This window comes from Microtus ochrogaster, unplaced genomic scaffold, assembly GCF_000317375.1.
Source record: "Microtus ochrogaster isolate Prairie Vole_2 unplaced genomic scaffold, MicOch1.0 UNK125, whole genome shotgun sequence".
Classification (NCBI taxonomy): Eukaryota; Metazoa; Chordata; class Mammalia; order Rodentia; family Cricetidae; genus Microtus; species Microtus ochrogaster.
In genome coordinates, this window is record NW_004949223.1 from 139728 (window position 1) to 156253 (window position 16526).

General features: G+C 49.1%; 1 protein-coding gene across 6 annotated transcripts in view; it reads right to left on the bottom strand.

Moving 5' to 3' along the window:
• Window positions 1-16423, bottom strand: part of Pnpla6 (patatin like phospholipase domain containing 6) — a 29158-nt gene extending 12735 nt beyond the window's left edge. Inside the window, exons 1-19 of one of the 6 annotated variants that reach the window (XM_026778307.1) lie at window positions 16244-16423; window positions 15237-15296; window positions 15058-15126; window positions 14646-14733; window positions 14414-14496; window positions 14160-14257; window positions 10732-10872; window positions 10481-10640; window positions 9968-10048; window positions 9693-9821; window positions 9409-9489; window positions 9162-9327; window positions 8712-8795; window positions 8179-8288; window positions 7890-8057; window positions 7726-7803; window positions 827-1032; window positions 436-567; window positions 236-359 (exon numbers count right to left, since the gene is read on the bottom strand). In XM_026778307.1, the coding sequence (XP_026634108.1) occupies window positions 236-359; window positions 436-567; window positions 827-1032; window positions 7726-7803; window positions 7890-8057; window positions 8179-8288; window positions 8712-8795; window positions 9162-9327; window positions 9409-9489; window positions 9693-9821; window positions 9968-10048; window positions 10481-10640; window positions 10732-10872; window positions 14160-14257; window positions 14414-14496; window positions 14646-14733; window positions 15058-15126; window positions 15237-15260 (2022 nt within the window). In that variant the 5' untranslated portion in view covers window positions 15261-15296; window positions 16244-16423. Of the gene's footprint in view, window positions 1-235; window positions 360-435; window positions 568-826; window positions 1033-7725; window positions 7804-7889; window positions 8058-8178; window positions 8289-8711; window positions 8796-9161; window positions 9328-9408; window positions 9490-9692; window positions 9822-9967; window positions 10049-10480; window positions 10641-10731; window positions 10873-14159; window positions 14258-14413; window positions 14497-14645; window positions 15033-15057; window positions 15127-15236; window positions 15300-16243 lie in introns of those variants that run through there. The other 5 variants (XM_026778306.1, XM_013355405.2, XM_026778305.1 and 2 more) reach the window with 5 other exon arrangements.
• Window positions 16424-16526: the final 103 nt, after the last annotated feature.

Below are 16526 nucleotides of genomic sequence, written 5' to 3' on the forward strand. Positions count from 1 at the left end.
AAAAAAAAAAAAAAAAGAATTCACCACAGGTGACAATGGGACCTGAAGAGACATACTGAGGGTGGAGTCCAAACTCCTCCCCAACCAGGACTGATTGCTTTTGACTCGCAAGAGCCAGGGAAGCGACCTGGGTCGGGACTGAAGATGGGCGTTTAGTCTCCACTTCCATCAGATTACCCGGATGATGAGCATGGAGGTGAAGCTATGCTAGGAGATAGATGGGAGCTGCCCTTACCACACCAATGAGATCCCCGCGGCCATACTCCCCCACTAGCTCCTTCTTGCCGCTGCCTCGTTGGATGACGCTGCGGAGACGCCCATTGAGTACAATGTACGTGCAATCTGAGCGGTCGCCCTGCCTAGGGTGGATGAAGAGTGGAAAGTCAGGGAAAATTGTAGGTAGGGTCTTAACAGTGAGGTGGGATCAGGTGGTACCTGTAGAGTGCACGGCCGGCCTCCACAGCAGTCCAGTCGATGGCAAAGTCCATCTGGCGCACAAAGGGGGACATCCTTGCAGCCACCGTGTGCGCTGCGCTCAGCACCACACTGGGCTGTGCACGCATGATCCTGCAAGCAAAAAGAAGGGATTGTGGAACCAGGCATTCTTAGAACACATTAAAAAGAATGAAGAAAATGGGTGTCGGCTTGGGAGTGAAACAGGAAGGACTCGAACCTGCCCTAGGTGGTGTTGGGAGGCGCTATCTAGGGGATCTTTTTGCCCTTCTAGAAATGGGGTAGGGGTCCTGGTCTCTCCCCCCTCTCTTGGGAAAAAAATAATTAGACTGCGGTCATCCGGGCGCCACGCCCACTCCAATCCCAGCCTTACTCATAGAAGTCAGATTTGGAGATCCGCAGGAAGGTACAATCTCTCTGGGCACGCAGTGTGAAGATGAGAGGTTCCCCAGTGAGCACAGCCAGCTGCCCCACCAGCTCTCCTGGCTGTGCCACAAACAGGCACACTTCCTCAGCCTTGTCAATCATGCGTTGGTACACGTGCAGGCAGCCCCAGAGCACGAAGTGCAGGCTCACGTCCTGTTAGGACAGAGGTTGGGCTATGATGTGAGCCGGCCACAGTACCTCTCCCCTAAACTCAGGTAGTGCGCCTCACAGGAAAGCTTAAAGAAGAAAAGGCTGGGATAGAGTTCCTACGGTAAATTAAAGGACTGATCTAGCACACAGGAAGCCCTGGCTTCCATTCCCAGCGCCACATACACAGACATGGTGGTGCACACCTACAATTCCAGCACTACGGAAGCAGAGGCAGAAGTGTGTCAGGAGGAAGGAGGGTTCAAGACCACCCTTGACTACAGAGCAAGTCTGGGACCACCCTGGGCTGAGACCAGTCTCAACAACACAAGTAAAAGAAAAAAAGAAAAAAGAAAAAAGAGCAAGCAAGCCAAGAGTAGTTTCTTACCTACAATTCTAGCTAGGGCTATTACTCAGAGAAACCCTGTCTTGAAACACACACACACACACACACACACACACACACACACACACACACACATATTCACTGGGCTGGAGAGATGGCTCAGTGGTTAAAAGCACTGCCTGCTCTCCCAAAGGTCCTGAGTTCAATTCCCAGCAACCAAATCGTGGTTCACAACCATCTATAATAAGATCTGGTGTCCTCTTCAGGGATATATGCAGGCAGAACACTATATATAATAAACAAAGATTTATTTTTAAAAAAAGACCCTTTAAAAAATAGGCAAACCATATGTAGTATGAACTAACTACTACTATTCAAAAATGGGATCCCTCTTGAAAAGATCCTCTTTGGAGTATTTGCACTGGCTCAGAGTAAAGACACTTGCTCCCAAACTCGACATCCAAGTTCAATCCCTGGGCCCCACATATGGAAGGAGAGAACTGACTTTGAAAGGCTGTCCTCTGACCAATACATGTATGTTGTGGCACGCATGCCCACACATATACCCAGATACAAAAAAAAAAAACAAGGATTAAAAAACTTTAAAGCAATAGGATAGGCCCCCTTTGCACCCGTGTATCTACTCCCCAACTGCTTTTGTTTCCTCCACGGAGCATGTATGTTCCTTTCCAAGGTATTTTAAAGCATTTGTCTTTTTTCATCCCCCCTCCCCCCCCCACACAAGTGCTAGGGATCAAACAGGGCTTCAGCCAGGTGTGGTACTGAGGTCAGCACTCAGGAGGCACAGGCAAAAGGGGCCCCTAGACTATACAGTGAATTCCAGGCTAGTCTGGGCTACTTGAGACCTCAGAAAAGAAAAAAACATGGGCAGGCAAGATATGTGTAAATGTGCTTGTTGCCCAGCCTGACTACTTGAGTTCAGTCCCAGGTCTCATATGGTGTAGGAAAGAGCGGGCTCTCCCAAGCTGTCCTGACTGTCATACGTGCACCTTTCATGTACACGTGCACACACACATACAAACACACTAACACACACAAATGACCGAACTGGTCTACAAGAGCTAGTTCCAGGATAGGCTCCAAAGCCACAGAGAAACCCTGTCTCGAAAAAAACAAAAATAAATAAATAAAATAAATAAATAAATAAATAAATGTAATAAAAAAAGAAAAAGATGATACTGGGCGTTCAAAAGCGAGGCGGTGACCCTAGGCCTTTTGCACAACTTGCTCCCTATCTAGACTGGCCTTTCCTCCACCCAACTCATTGCTCCACCCTTCCTCCTTTGCTGGTGGTCACCTCCTTAGAGGCACTGCCCTGCTTAAGCCAGTCTTTGTAGTGTCAAGAATGTGACCTTTGTAGCTCTAACCCGCTGAGTTTACAAGGATTTATATGCTCCTCTGCCTGACGTCAGAACTGCTGACTCACCAAAGGCATACAGATTTTTTTTTTTTTGCCACCTGTCTAGCAAGCAGGACAGGTCCCAGACATGGCAAAGGCTCAGTAAATGGATGTTTCTCTCTTTTGTGGTTAGCCTGACCAGTCAGACACATCCTACCCCACCCCTTTAGAAAAGAGGAATTGAAACCACCTAGAGATGGGAAGATCTTTCTCTGTCCAACACACCAACCTGTCTGATGCCATGCATATATGCTAGGACCTTCTAAGACAATTTCCAGGTAGTGTTTGGATTACATACAGGCATTATTAAGATCATGCTATTGGGAGTGTGTGTGTACACATAGGTATATGTGCGCATATGAAAGCCAGAGGGGGCAGGTTCAGGTGTTGTTCTGATGTGGGACTCCCCCCTCTGTATGCTGTGAATGTGTTTTGTTACCATTGGTTAATAAAGAATGTGCTTTGGGCCTATGGTGGGAATTCCAAGCAGAGATAGAGGAGAAAATAAGGTGGAGTCATGGAGACACCATGTAGCTGCCGAAGGAGACAGATGCCGCAAAACCTTACTGGTAAACCATAAGCCTCATGGTAAAATATAAAATAATAAGAATGGGACTAATTTAAGATATAAGAGTTAGTTAACAAGAAGCATAAGCTATTGACCAAGCAGTGTTGCAATTAATATAGTTTCTGTGTGATTATTTAGGGTCTGGGCAGGCGGGAATGAACAAGTAGGTTCATACTACAGAATGGCGCCCAATGTGTTTTGGGTCTGGGCATCCAGGAATGAACAAGCAATCTCTTACTATATTGTTCCTCAGGTGCTGTCCATCTTTCTGCTGTGATTTGAGTGCTGGAATTAAAGGTGTGCACTACCACTGCCCAAAACCTCAGTGGTTTTTTTAAGACAAGGTTTACCCTTGGGACCCAGTGCTTGCTCAGCTTAGACTGGGTGGCTAGCAAGCCCCAGGTCTCCTCCTGTCTTGGCCTTACCTCTGCAAAGGTTACAAACCGACAATACCCTGTTCTTTTCATGTGGGTGCTGGGGATTTGACCTCTGGATTTTAGACTTGCATAGCAAGTACTTCTACCAACTGAGCTATCATGACTGCCAACTCTAGATTAGGAACTTCTGTTTTGGCCAGTTTTTCCAGACAGGGTTTCTCTGTCTCTGTGTAGGCCTGGCTATCCTAGAACTTGCTCTGTAGACCAGGCTGGTCTCACCAAGACCCACCTGCCTCTGCCTGCAAGCACTGGGATTAGAGGAGCTCGCCACCAACACTGAGAATATTAGGAAAATTTTAGTGCAGGAATTCTCAGGGCCGTGAACATGCTACTGAATTCACTCAGAATTCCCAAGAAAGGATAAAAGAACATTTCTCAAAACGTGTTTCACCAGATCCCTCCTTATACTATGGGCTGAGTATCCCTTATTCATAGTGCTTGGGACTAGAAGTGTTTGGTATTTTGGAATTCTACCACCTGGATTTTGGAATATTTGCAGAAGTAGAATGAGGTATCTTAAAAATTAAAAAAAAAAACCCACAATAAAAAAATGATACAGATCTAAACAGGTGTCACTTCTGTCTCATATACATTCTACACGCACAACCTAAGTCTAATTCTTTTTAGGTTCATTTTTTTTTCAATTGTTTTTTGAGAAAGGGTTTCTGTGTAGCTTTGGAGCCTATCCTGAAATTCCACTCCGTAGACCAGGCTGGCCTCGAACTCACAGAGATCTGCCTACCTCTGCCTCCCCAGTGCTGGGATTACAGGCAAATACCACGACACTACAGCCTGCATTCTAATGTGGGAATATGGGGTCTGGAGATCACACTCATGTCCTTGTGCTTGCAGAGCACACACCATACCAGCTAAGCCACCCTTTCACACCCCTGAGAGGTAATTTTATACACTATTTTTATTGCTTCTTATTTGACTGTAATCTGTCCCAGGTCAGGAGTGGACTTCAATATTTATATCATGTTGACACAAGCTTTTAGATTTGGGAGTACTGTTGATTTGAAATTTTCCATGAGCCGGGCGATGGTGGCGCACGCCTTTAATCCCAGCACTCGGGAGGCAGAGGCAGGCGGATCTCTGTGAGTTCGAGACCAGCCTGGTCTACAGAGCTAGTTCCAGGACAGGCTCCAAAGTCACAGAGAAACCCTGTCTCGAAAAACCAAAAAAAAAAAAAAATTTTTCCATGATAGATGCTGACTATGCCTTAGAGATGGTGCAGAGAACTCACGTGGGAAGAGGCTTGGTACAGCAGGGTTTTTTAGCGTTGACACTATTGATACTTTAGTCTGGATAACTCCTTGCACTGCCTGGGGATTCCAGTGTCCTGGTCTGGGGGGCATACACACACTTCCCAAGTCATAACAATCAACAATGTAACAGTTAGGTGGATGGGGGGCACTAGCAAGATGGCCCAGTGGCTAAGAATACATATTGCTATTGTAGAGGACCCATGCTCGCTTCCAGTTGCTACAGTTACAACCACAACTGCACATAACCCCAGCTCCAAGGGATCTGATGCCTCTGGACTCCATAGGCACCTGTGCTCACATGCAAATACCAAAACAAATAATTTTAAAAAGTAAAAAAAAAAAAATTGACACAGGGTGTGCTGTGGTTTGAAAGAAAATGGACCCCAAAGGGAGTGACACTATTGGGAGGTATGGTCTTGTTGGAGTAGGTGTGGCCTTGTTGGAGGAAGTATGTCACTGTAGGGGTGGGCTATGTGGTCTCCTATGCTTAAGTTATGCCCAGTGAGACAGTTCACCTCCTGATGCCTGTGGATCAAGATGCAGAACTCTCAGCTCCTTCTCCAGCACCATGTCTGCCTGCATGCTGCCATGATGATAATGGACTAAACGTCTGAAGCTGTAAGCCACTTTTTCCTTTAGAAGAGTTGCTGTGGTCATGGTGTCTCTTCACAGCAATAGAAATCCTATATAGTAGGACAGGTAGATCATGCTGGCCTCACACTCATAGAAATCCACCCGCTTTTGCCTCCCGAGTGCTGAACTAAAGGTGTGTACCACTAACACCCAATTAAAATAAGTATACCTATTTTTAAAATGCTGGAGTGGGGGAGGGGTGGCTTAGTGGTAGAGCACTTGCCTAGCATGTGCAAAGACCCTGAGTTACATATCCATCATATACTCTTTCTTCTTCTTCTTCTTCTTCTTCTTCTTCTTCTTCTTCTTCTTCTTCTTCTTCTTCTTCTTTTTTTTCCTTTTTTTTTTTTTTATTATTTCTTGAGATAGGGTTTCACTGTGTAGCTCTGGCTATCCTGGAGCTCACTCTGTAGACCAGGCTGGCTTCAAACTCACTGAGATCTGCCTGCCTCTGCCTCCCAAGTGCTAGGATTAGCACTGAGAGCTAGAGAATAAGTGAGTTGGTTAAGAGCACTGGCTGCTCTTGCAGAAGACCTGGGGTCAGTTCACAACACCTATACTAAGAAGCTCACAACCATCTACAACTCTAGATCCAGGGGCTCTAATGCCCTCTTCTGGCCTTCACAGGCACTGCACACAAATGGTGTGTATACATACACACAGGCAAAACACTCAAACACATAAAAATAAATAAATCTAACTAGGAGGTGGTGGCGCACACCTTTAATCCCAGCACTTGGGAGGCAGAGACAATTGGATCTGAGTTTGAGTCCAGCCTGGTCTACAGAGTGAGTTCTAGGATGGCTAGGGCTACACAGAGAAACCCTATCTCAAAAAAAAAAAAAAAAAAAAAAGAAATAAACAAATCCTTTTTTAAAAAGCACTGGTAGGCTGGAGAGATGGCTCAGAGGTTAAGAGCATTGCCTGCTCTTCCAAAGGTCCTGAGTTCAATTCCCAGCAACCACATGGTCTGGTGCCCTCTTCTGGCCAGCAGGCATACACACAAACAGAATATTGTATACATAATAAATAAATAAATATTTAGCTGGGTGACGGTGGGCACGCCTTTAATCCCAGCACTCGGGAGGCAGAGGCAGGCGGATCTCTGTGAGTTCGAGACCAGCCTGGTCTACAAGAGCTAGTTCCAGGACAGGCTCCAAAACCACAGAGAAACCCTGTCTCGAAAAACCAAAAAAATAAAAAATAAAATAAATAAATAAATAAAAAGCACTGGTATGAAATGTTAGAGATAGGCAGAACATCACAGCCATTCCCAACAAAGCCAAGAAAACAATCAGAGCAAAGCCTCCTGCAGGGGCTACAGACCAGTCAGGCCTTTCCGCAGGCCAGGACTGGGTTCAACTCAAGCATCTTCCTGATCAGCAAGGCCTTGGGGTGGGGGTGGGGGCTGTGACTGAACTTCCTCAGTTCATCCACCTGGGGTCACACTAGATTGACATCAGCCTCGTCTGACTTCCTCTCCTGAAAGGTGCCTGTACCTGCCATGAGCAGCCAAGGGGACAGTAGAACACCCCCATCACGTGACAGAACACTCCACCTGAACCCCCACCTCCATTCCAGGTTCTCCGTGCCTCTATCCCATTGCTGGCTTCAACCGTCACTAGAGACACACTGAGCTACAAGCCCCTGCAAAGCTTTTCCTGGGCCATGCCCTTCGGATAGATACAAGGAGCTGATGGGCTGCAGAAGCCGAGGAATTTCTAGGGTCTTTGCCTAGAGTCACACAAGGAATTGGAGACAAAGTGTATTTCAACTCAGGAGTTGGAAACTGGCTCAGCTGTTAAAACACTTGCTGCTAAAGTGTGACAGTTCAGATCCCCAGAACCTACATAAATGTCAGGTGACGGTATGGCAAAACAGCACAACACAGCCTCCCAGCATAAGAGGCTAAAAACTTCAGGTATAAGAAGTTGAACTCCAGAGAAGAACAGCAATCATTACTTAAAGATCAGGGATCAGAGGTCAGAGGAAGAGATCTAGTACCACAGGTCAAAAGTCAGCCTTACCTGGTCCCCCTGGCGGGCTATGATGGTGCCAGCTTTGGCGTGATGGAGCAAGACTCTGCTGTTCAGTAGAGAGGGGTCCTGAGAAGGGAGGGGAGTTGAGATGAACCCAGCCAGGCCTTTAACCTGCCTCCCTCATCCCCTGCCTCCCTGCACTGTCTGCCCACCTCAATCCGCATCAGCTTGGCTAGCTCTCTCTTCGCAGCCTCAAAGATGCTGCTTGTCTGGCGGCCCTGGTAGGGCCCAAAGGGGCAGCCACCTGTGGCTGACTCATCTTCACAGTAGCTGTATTCGCAGGCACCTGCTGGCTGCTCCCGGAGCTCCTGAGTGGGGGTCTGTGGAAGGCAGGGGTGTGTGACTTCCTGCCGACCTCCCAATTGACCTTTTCAAGTGACTCACCAAGACCAGAGGTCGGGAAGGGGGTGTGGTGAGATGAGAGAAAAGAGAGGACCTCACCCTAGCGGATGCTGTCTGAGGTCCTCCAGACGCCTCTTCTTGAAGGGAAACAGATATCCGGCCACGCTCATAGGCCATGTCAAAGTCAGAACGAGGGCCACCTTGTAAGCCTGTGTAGGGTGGAGAGGCAATAAAGCCTGGAGCTGGGGTGGAACTCAATGATGAAGTATCTGCCTAGAATGTGTAAGGTCCTGGGTTCCACCCCCAGGCCCAAAGAAAATAAGTAAACAAATAAGTTAGTGCCCACAGCTATAAGCTATAAAATTCCACACTAACCCTGCAACCACGGCAGACATGACTAATTGATGACCACCCTTGACCTCTGCATCTTTCTTAACACAGTGGGGAGGAAAACGATCTCAGAGCATACCCACCAAAAATAAGCAAGAAAATAGGATCTATATGCCCATTTTGTCGGCAAGAGAACAAAATCAGGACTGACAGACAAGCAGCATGTCCTGGATTCAAATCTAAACCCCCGACAGTCCTTTCCATACACCCACCCCTTACTTCCCACTACAAGGGCTCCAAACCTGAGATGTCTACCGGCATGGAGATGCAGCGGCTCAGCAGAGGGGCTGAGGGGGCTTCTAGAGATGTGGGCTTCACCGGATCCCCTGGGGAGAAAAATGCTCAGTATCCAGCACTCAGACCCATAGGCCTCAAGCTAGGACTAGAGCGTGAGAAATAGAAGGGGCCTGGGGAGGATGGATTTAAACCTGTAAAACTAGGCTCAGTGAGTAAGGGCATCAAGAGTTCTGGTCCCTGGACTCACATGGTAGAAAGGGAGCACTAACTCCAGCAAGCTGTCCTCTGACCTCCACTGCTTGCTATGGCATGTGTATAACCCCCTGCCCCCAAATAAACACATGTAAAAAAACAAAGCACACAAAACTGAGGGACCGGAGAGCACAGAGGCGGAGGCAGGGCTGAATGGGCTCAAGTCCCTAGCTGGGAAGGGGAGGAAGGAGTCGCTCAGGTACCTGCAGGTCCAGGCAGTGGGGCTCCGGTGGGGTCAGGGGGGCGGCCAGAGATCTCCTTCGAGGCTTCCTCGGCACCTGAGGTGCTGACTACCCGTTTAGAACCACGAACAGGGCTGGTGCGAGTTGGGAGGCCAGGGCTGGGGAACAGGCGTAGGGGCTGGATCTCCTGGAGTAGGGGAGTAGAGAATAATTTATGTCTAAGTGTCTCCCCTCATTGTGTCCCCACATCCTCTTGCATCCAACTCACGTGGCTGAAGAGTTCATTTGTCAGACCTAGGTAATTGTGAAGCGCCAGGAAGGTCACTCTCTGCAGCCTCACCATGATGATCTGCAGGAGTGGGGGGCAGGACCGGAAGAGGGGAGTGGTCAGGATCAGCAGCCATCATCAGCAGCCTCCACGGAGGTCTGCTGCTCAGGAGTGATAAGCAACAAGTCTGCCTATCCACCGCCGCACCGATGCCTGGGATAGGTGGGGTGGGTACCAGGGTGGGGTGCTCTGCCGCCCATGGAGGAGGTGAAGGGCCAGCTGACCTGCACCACTCGCACCAAGCTCTCAGGGTACTTGGTGAAGACAGCCGAGAAGGCTTCCACTGGGAGTCTCAGTACCGTAGAGTCCCGGGCAGCCCTAGCTGACACAGTCCGCTGGGGATGCTGGTGACCCTGGGAGATGGGTGGAAGAAGAGGTAAGATCTGTGAGACCACTCACTGTTCCTTACAACCTTCCTGATGCAGGTGACCACTAGCAGCATCGGAGCTAATGAAATGGGGCCTCCCACCTCTCTACCCAGCACGGAACTGTCACTCACGGTGATGACGTCAAGGATGCTCAGAAGGCTGTTGACGCTGTCTCCAGGGACCACTTCCTTCACCACACACTCCTTCCCGTCCTGAGACACAGGGACCACTGATCATTGCCAGCCTCCTCCTAGTGGCTGTCATTGGACTTCACCTCTGACTCATCCCAGTAATAACCAACCTCCTAACCAGCTGCTGTTTTCTGCCCATCACTCCTTGCCCATTTGTGTGGACCTCCCCAAACGGTCACTCCACCCTCTGATATTTTTATAGCATTAGAATTAGAACCCAGAGACCCTGCATGTACTGGGCAAGTGCTCACCAGGGAGCACTTCCCTGGGGAATTCTAGGTAGGAGCTCTACCATACCTGTTGCCCCTCACCGGGCAAAGGTTCTACCATTGAGCTCCACATGAAGTCATCATTAACCTGACTTCTGACCACACAACTCCAAAAGTAGTGTCTAAGTCCAGGAGAGATGTGCAGTGCCCACCCTCCCACGGTGGCTCCGAGAGGTTCACTCACAGGCCCTGGCAGGCAGAGCTCCAGTAGCCCATCTTGAACCACGTAGATGCTGGCATCTGGCTGACCGGGCCGAAAGACGTAGTCGCCCTGGCCAAGACGCTGGAAAACCATGTGCCGGCAGAGCTCCAGGAAGAGTGGCTTCTCAAAGTGACCCAGCACCCTGTAGAATAGGCAGTGAGAGAGGGATGGAGGGGGTCAAAGCAGCCCCAGGCTGTGCAGGAACCTCAAAGCATCCAGACCCCAACGCTTACCGAACGTTCTTGAGCATGTAGAGCACCTCAGAGGGGAGGTGGGAATTGGCCAGGTCGCCTTCTGTGAGATCAGCCTCCAGCACTGAAGGTGGGGGCTCCTTCCGCTGTAGGGTGGGAGTCTCCTTCTGGATACGCAAGATCCTGATGGGAGGAAGGGTTGGGTCAGTGGTTCTCAACCGAACACTACAACCCTTTAATACAGTTCCTCATGTTGTGGTGACCCCAACGATAAAATTATTTTCATTGCTACTTCATAACTGTAATTCTGCTACTGTTATGAATTATAATGTAATATCTGTGCCTTCTGATGGTCTTAGGCGACTCCTGTGAAAGAGTCACTTGACCTCCCCAAAGAGGTCTCGAGCAAGTTAGAGAACTGCTGGGTTAGAGGAATGACAGAAAGCTCAGGCACCCATTTACCCCTTCCCTCTGGTTTATACAGTGCAAATCCCGGCCCATTATCTAGATCAGGCCCTCTACTTACTTTTATCATTAAAGTTTTATTAGAACACTGCCGTGATAATTCACTCATGTATTACTTATTACCTCTTACTTCAAAGGGAGAGCTGAATAGCCAGCACAGAGACTATATATGTATGCCCCACAAAGCCTAAAATGTTTACTATATGACATTTTTTAAAAAATATTTATTTATTTAGTATACAATATTCGGTCTCTGTGTATGCCTGCAGGCCAGAAGAGGGCACCAGACCTCATTACAGATGGTTGTGAGCCACCATGTGGTTGCTGGGAATCGAACTCAGGACCTTTGGAAGAGCAAGCAATGCTCTTAACCGCTGAGCCATCTCTCCAGCCCTACTATATGACATTTTACAGAAGAAATTCATGGTGCAAATTTCAGGGACTTGCTTCCCCAGTCACAGGGCTCCGGAATGGATCCTCTAATTTGTCAGGGGTTTATTTTATTCATTCACAATTTCACACATCCATCTAATGGACTTTAATCGTACCTTCCATCATCCTCTCTAGCCCTCACCCCCTTCTTTTGGGGAAGTTCCTTCCTACTTTTGTGGGGTGTCTGGTTTATTTTTGTGGCCCTCGGCATTTAACTAGGGGTGCCTGCAGGAGCATGAGTTGGAGGTTATTTACTTGAGCAAGGACAACTTCCTGGTAGCTACACCATTGAGGACTATGGCTCAAAGCATCACTGATAATCCATACTTCCTCAGGAAGGGGTGGAGCCTCATGAACCCCACCCCCTGGACTCAGTAGGGTCAATGACCAACTCAGATAGCAATCTGAGATTCAGGCTGCAGGCAGAAAGAGCACTTGTACAGGAGACCTGAAAGTCATTGCAGCTCACAGAGTCCTGAGCAAGCCTCGGACATGAGCGTGCTCTGAAGACCCTGGATACAGACTTCTGTTCTGTTTTGTTTTGTTTTGTTTTCAGGAAGCAGGGGCCAGGGCAAGGGCTCAGTGGAGAGCACCTCACCTGTTGTACAAGCTAGAGGACTTGAGTTTAATCCCCCATACCGACGTCCTTTGCCAACCTGAGCCATCTTCCCAACCTGACCAGAACAGACTAGAAACAAATAACCCTTCTACCCAAATCACAGAAAGCTCTGCAACATCATGGTTTGCCACAGAGTCAAGGATGGCCCCTGGAGTTAAATAATACAGCCTTGAGAAAGACCTTCAGGTAGACCTCCTGCTGCAAGAAGATCCCAGAAACCATTTCTTAATGTACAGAGATTCCTCTAAGAGCCTTCTCAAAGACACCAACAAACACCTGAGTCAACCTTCCTGTTTCTTTTCCTTTCCCTCCCTCCGTCCCTCCGTCCCTCTGTCCCTCCGTCCCTCCCTCCCTTTCTTCTTTCCGGCTTTCTGAGGCAGAGTTTCTCTGTGTAAACAGCCCTAGCTGTCCTAGAACTCACTTTGTAGCCCAGGCTGGCCTCAAACTCACAGAGATCTGCTTGCCTTTGCCTCCCAAGTGCTGAAATTAAATGTGTGCGCCACCACCATCCAGCTTCTCCCTATGTTTCTAACGCAAAGAATTACTTTCCTAAAATTTTTAACTTATATTTGTCTATTTATTTGTATATGCATAGGTCAGAGGATGACTTGCAAGAGTCAGTTCTCTCCTTCCCCCACGTGGGTTCCAGGGATGGAGCTCATGTCTTCAGACTCAGCAGCAAATGCCTTTACCCCCTGTGCTATCTTACTGGCCAACAAAGAAATTCTTAAAGATGGCAAACATGATAGGCACAGGACTGTCATGCCAGTTACTCAGGAGGCTGAGACAGAGGGATCACTCATTCAAGTCCTGACTGGGCTACAGAGAAAATTCAAGACCTACCTGGATAAGTTAGCAAGACCTGCCCGCCCCCCCCCAAAAAAAAGTACAGCGCTTGAGTTTGGCTCACTGGTAAAACTGCTTAACTAGCACAGCCAGGTCTCTGAGTTTGATACTATGTAACAATAATTTGATACTGTGCACCAAATTAAATATGCTTAGTAAAACAGAAAAGTAGGGCCAACAAGATTGCTTGTGGGTAAAGGTACTTTCTGCCAAGTCTTATAACCTGAGTTTAATCCCGGGGATTGACGTGGTGGAAGGAGACAACCAGTTGCCATGCACATGCTATGCCATGTGCACCTCTACATATGAACACATATGCAATAAATAAACAAATTTTAAGTAAAGTAGGGGCTAGGGATATAGCTCAGTGGCAGAATGCTTGCTGCAAAACTAAATAAAAATGAATGCTTGCTGTAAAAATAAATGAATGAATGAATCAATGAATGAATGAACGGGGGTGTGGTTCAGTTGGTAGAGTGCAAGGCCTTGGGTTTAATCCCCTGGACCATATAGACAAGGCATGGTGATATATCCAACACAAAGAAGAACGGGAAGTCAATGTGAGTCCTGACTATATAGAAAGTTCCAGGCCAGCCTGGGCTAAATGAGGCCTTGTCTCAAAAAACCAAAACAAACCCAAGCAAACAACAACATACACACATACACATGATAGCTCCTAGGGAAAAAGAACTACCCCAGGTGAACAACACAGAGAACTCAAGAGAGATGCTCTCCTGTATGGAAAGAGAGATGCCCATGGAGAAGAGAATCCTGAAACAGCCCCTCTAGCTAGCCACACAAACATTGAGAAAAAAAACCCTGCAGTACGTCGCCTTCAATAAACTCTCCAATATGGCAAAACACCAGGTGTAGATACCTAAAGACATGGTAGATAGCCTTTGGGACAGGGGAACATTATCGAGACAAGTCTTAAGCCGCAGGCTTGCCTACACCGTAAGCATTATGTCTGGGAAAGCAGAACTCTGAGACAGCCGCTGCCAAGTGAAAGCCTTGAGATGGCCCTCTGATGTGGAGCCTCCAACTCTGAGGTACAGGTATGAGCTGACCCCTGTCCACCACTTGATATTGTACCCAGTGTCAGCCTTACTTCTTGGCAATGTTAAGCATCTTCAGTTTCTTCTTCATGCGGGGCCGGGAAGTGGTGGAGACTGATGTGTCCACCAGGGAAGAAGTGGATTGTGATACCTGGGAGAATTAAGAATATGAGGTCAATTAGAGAAAGAGGTAGGGCAGATCCAAGGGGACCTTATATAAGGGCAGAGGTGTCCCCTAATAAGTGTAAGTAGGAAAAGGGCTGAGTTCCTATGGTCAGCCAGGCCAGCAGGAGGTCCTGGAACTCACCTTCCGCATAATCTTCCGGCCATAGAAAAGCACTTTATCCCGCTTCCGGAACCGATACCGGGGGCCCTCCGGGGCTGGAGTTTCTGGGGATAGGTGGGAGAGAAGGGAGGGTGCTTTGAGCTCCACGCAGGCTCCAGCAAATTCCCCACCCCTGCCCCTTGGGCTCTCCGGGTACTGAAGCTCCCCTTCCATCCCTACAGTCTTTCCCCAGAGGGGCCCTTTGAATCCTCACTCTGCACCCGTAGCCTCCGCACCACCAAGAGGATGAGCACAGCGGTGACCAGCACCGCCACTCCGGCCCCGATCATCACGCCCAGCACCTGCGGAACAAACGGCACAGGCTGGGCACCGCATATCCGTCTCGCCAAGCCCTCCTCCGGGGCCTTTAGAATCACCTCTGCCCTAGAGGAGGTCGTATTCAGCTCGTGACTTGGTGTCCCCATCTGCAGAATGGGTCAATGTCGGTTCCCTTCCCACCTCCACGGGGGAAGCGACTGACTCTTCCCTGAGGCTGGGTATCCCGCGATGCATGCCGGGAAACGTAGTTTCGCCTGCACATTCATCGTTCTCGAAGAGAGAATCCCGCGGCGTATAGCAAGCCCGCCGGGAGTTGTAGTCCTGTGCACAAATTCCCCAACCCTTACCATTCCGGTTTGCAGTGGAGCCTCCATTGGTTGTTTCAGACTAGGTAGCAGGTCTGATAGCCTGCAGTCCTGGAAATCGAGGAGCAGAAGGGAGCAGAGCAAGATGTCAATCAAGCCTACCCAGCCCTGATCACAGGCTCTTACCCCAGTTCTACTCACAAACCACGCCCCCTAGATACCTTTGGCCTGGATGACTTCTCCATTCGCCAGGGTTTGGGTGGGAGCGGCTAGAGGGGTTGCTGCTGGACAGAGGGATGCGGGCAAATTGACCTCCCATCCCGGATCTAGGGGTGAGATCAACCCCAGCTCCTTATTTGACCCCCTTGCTTATACATAAGGCTGACCAGACTCCCCAACATATTCATCAGCACCTAATGGCCAACGGGTAGTGGTCCAGTCAACAGCTCCCTGGCAGGTGTCCTTAGGCCATGGTCTCTTCTGAAAGTGGTTCCTTCGTTAGCCTTGGCTTTTCGTAGGTCTGACTAGTCTTGACTAACAAACCCTCAGGCTGGACGCCCTCCTACATCCTGTTAAGACTTGATGTTCCACTCCAGGAAAAGCTAGGACCCATAAGCCAGGAAGCTGAGGCGACAACAGGACTCGGCTCCTAACCCAAGCCTGTCCCATCGAGAAGTTTGGGAGCTGGGGCGTTGAGCACTGCCATGGACTCTCTTGGAAATGGGACCCTAAGGCCCTCGGGGTGGGATGAGCTCCCAAAGTGTTACAGATTTACGCTTGCAGATTGAACTGTCATGAAACAGGAAAGTTACGGTGCGGAGTATCCCTGGGATCAAAGGAATGATGCAGGCAGTATAACCAGGGACGCCGGAATTGGGGGAGGGTAGGAGGGGAGGCGCACTGGAAAGTTACTGAGAGATCGGGAGATATACCTAACTACCATCTAAAAGTCTAGGTGTTGGGAGAGCACCCGAGCTTCCTGGAAGGTACCGAGGGAAGATGGAATGCTACCGGGACTCTTTTGGGACGCTGGAGATCTTTTTGATACCTTGAACTATTAATGCGAATTTAGAGGGATAGCAGAGCCCTGAGATGCTACCTGGAACATCGTTAGAATAACTACTCCTCTTCTGTACTCCAGGACGCACCTGGCTATGGAAGCGGAAACACCGGCGCTAGGAACTCGGGAATGGGGGTGGGGTGGGAGCATCAGAAAGTCGGGACCTACCCGGAATCAGAGGACAAACCGATACGGGACAAAGCTGAAGCTTGCTAACGGTCCTCGAAGGGACATCCTTGCTCGGTCGATGGAAACTCGGACCACCCAGGAGCTGCAACCAGCGTTCACCCAGCGTTGGCCAACACCCCTAGCTTTCCGTTCGCAGACGCGGCACCTTTAAATTATTCCACTGCAAGGCACGCCCCAGCTCCGCCTCCCGCCATGCTTGGAAGGTCGCGCTGCACCAGCCAAGTCGAGTGTGGCGGCCTCTTAAAGGAGCTGATTTGTGGTA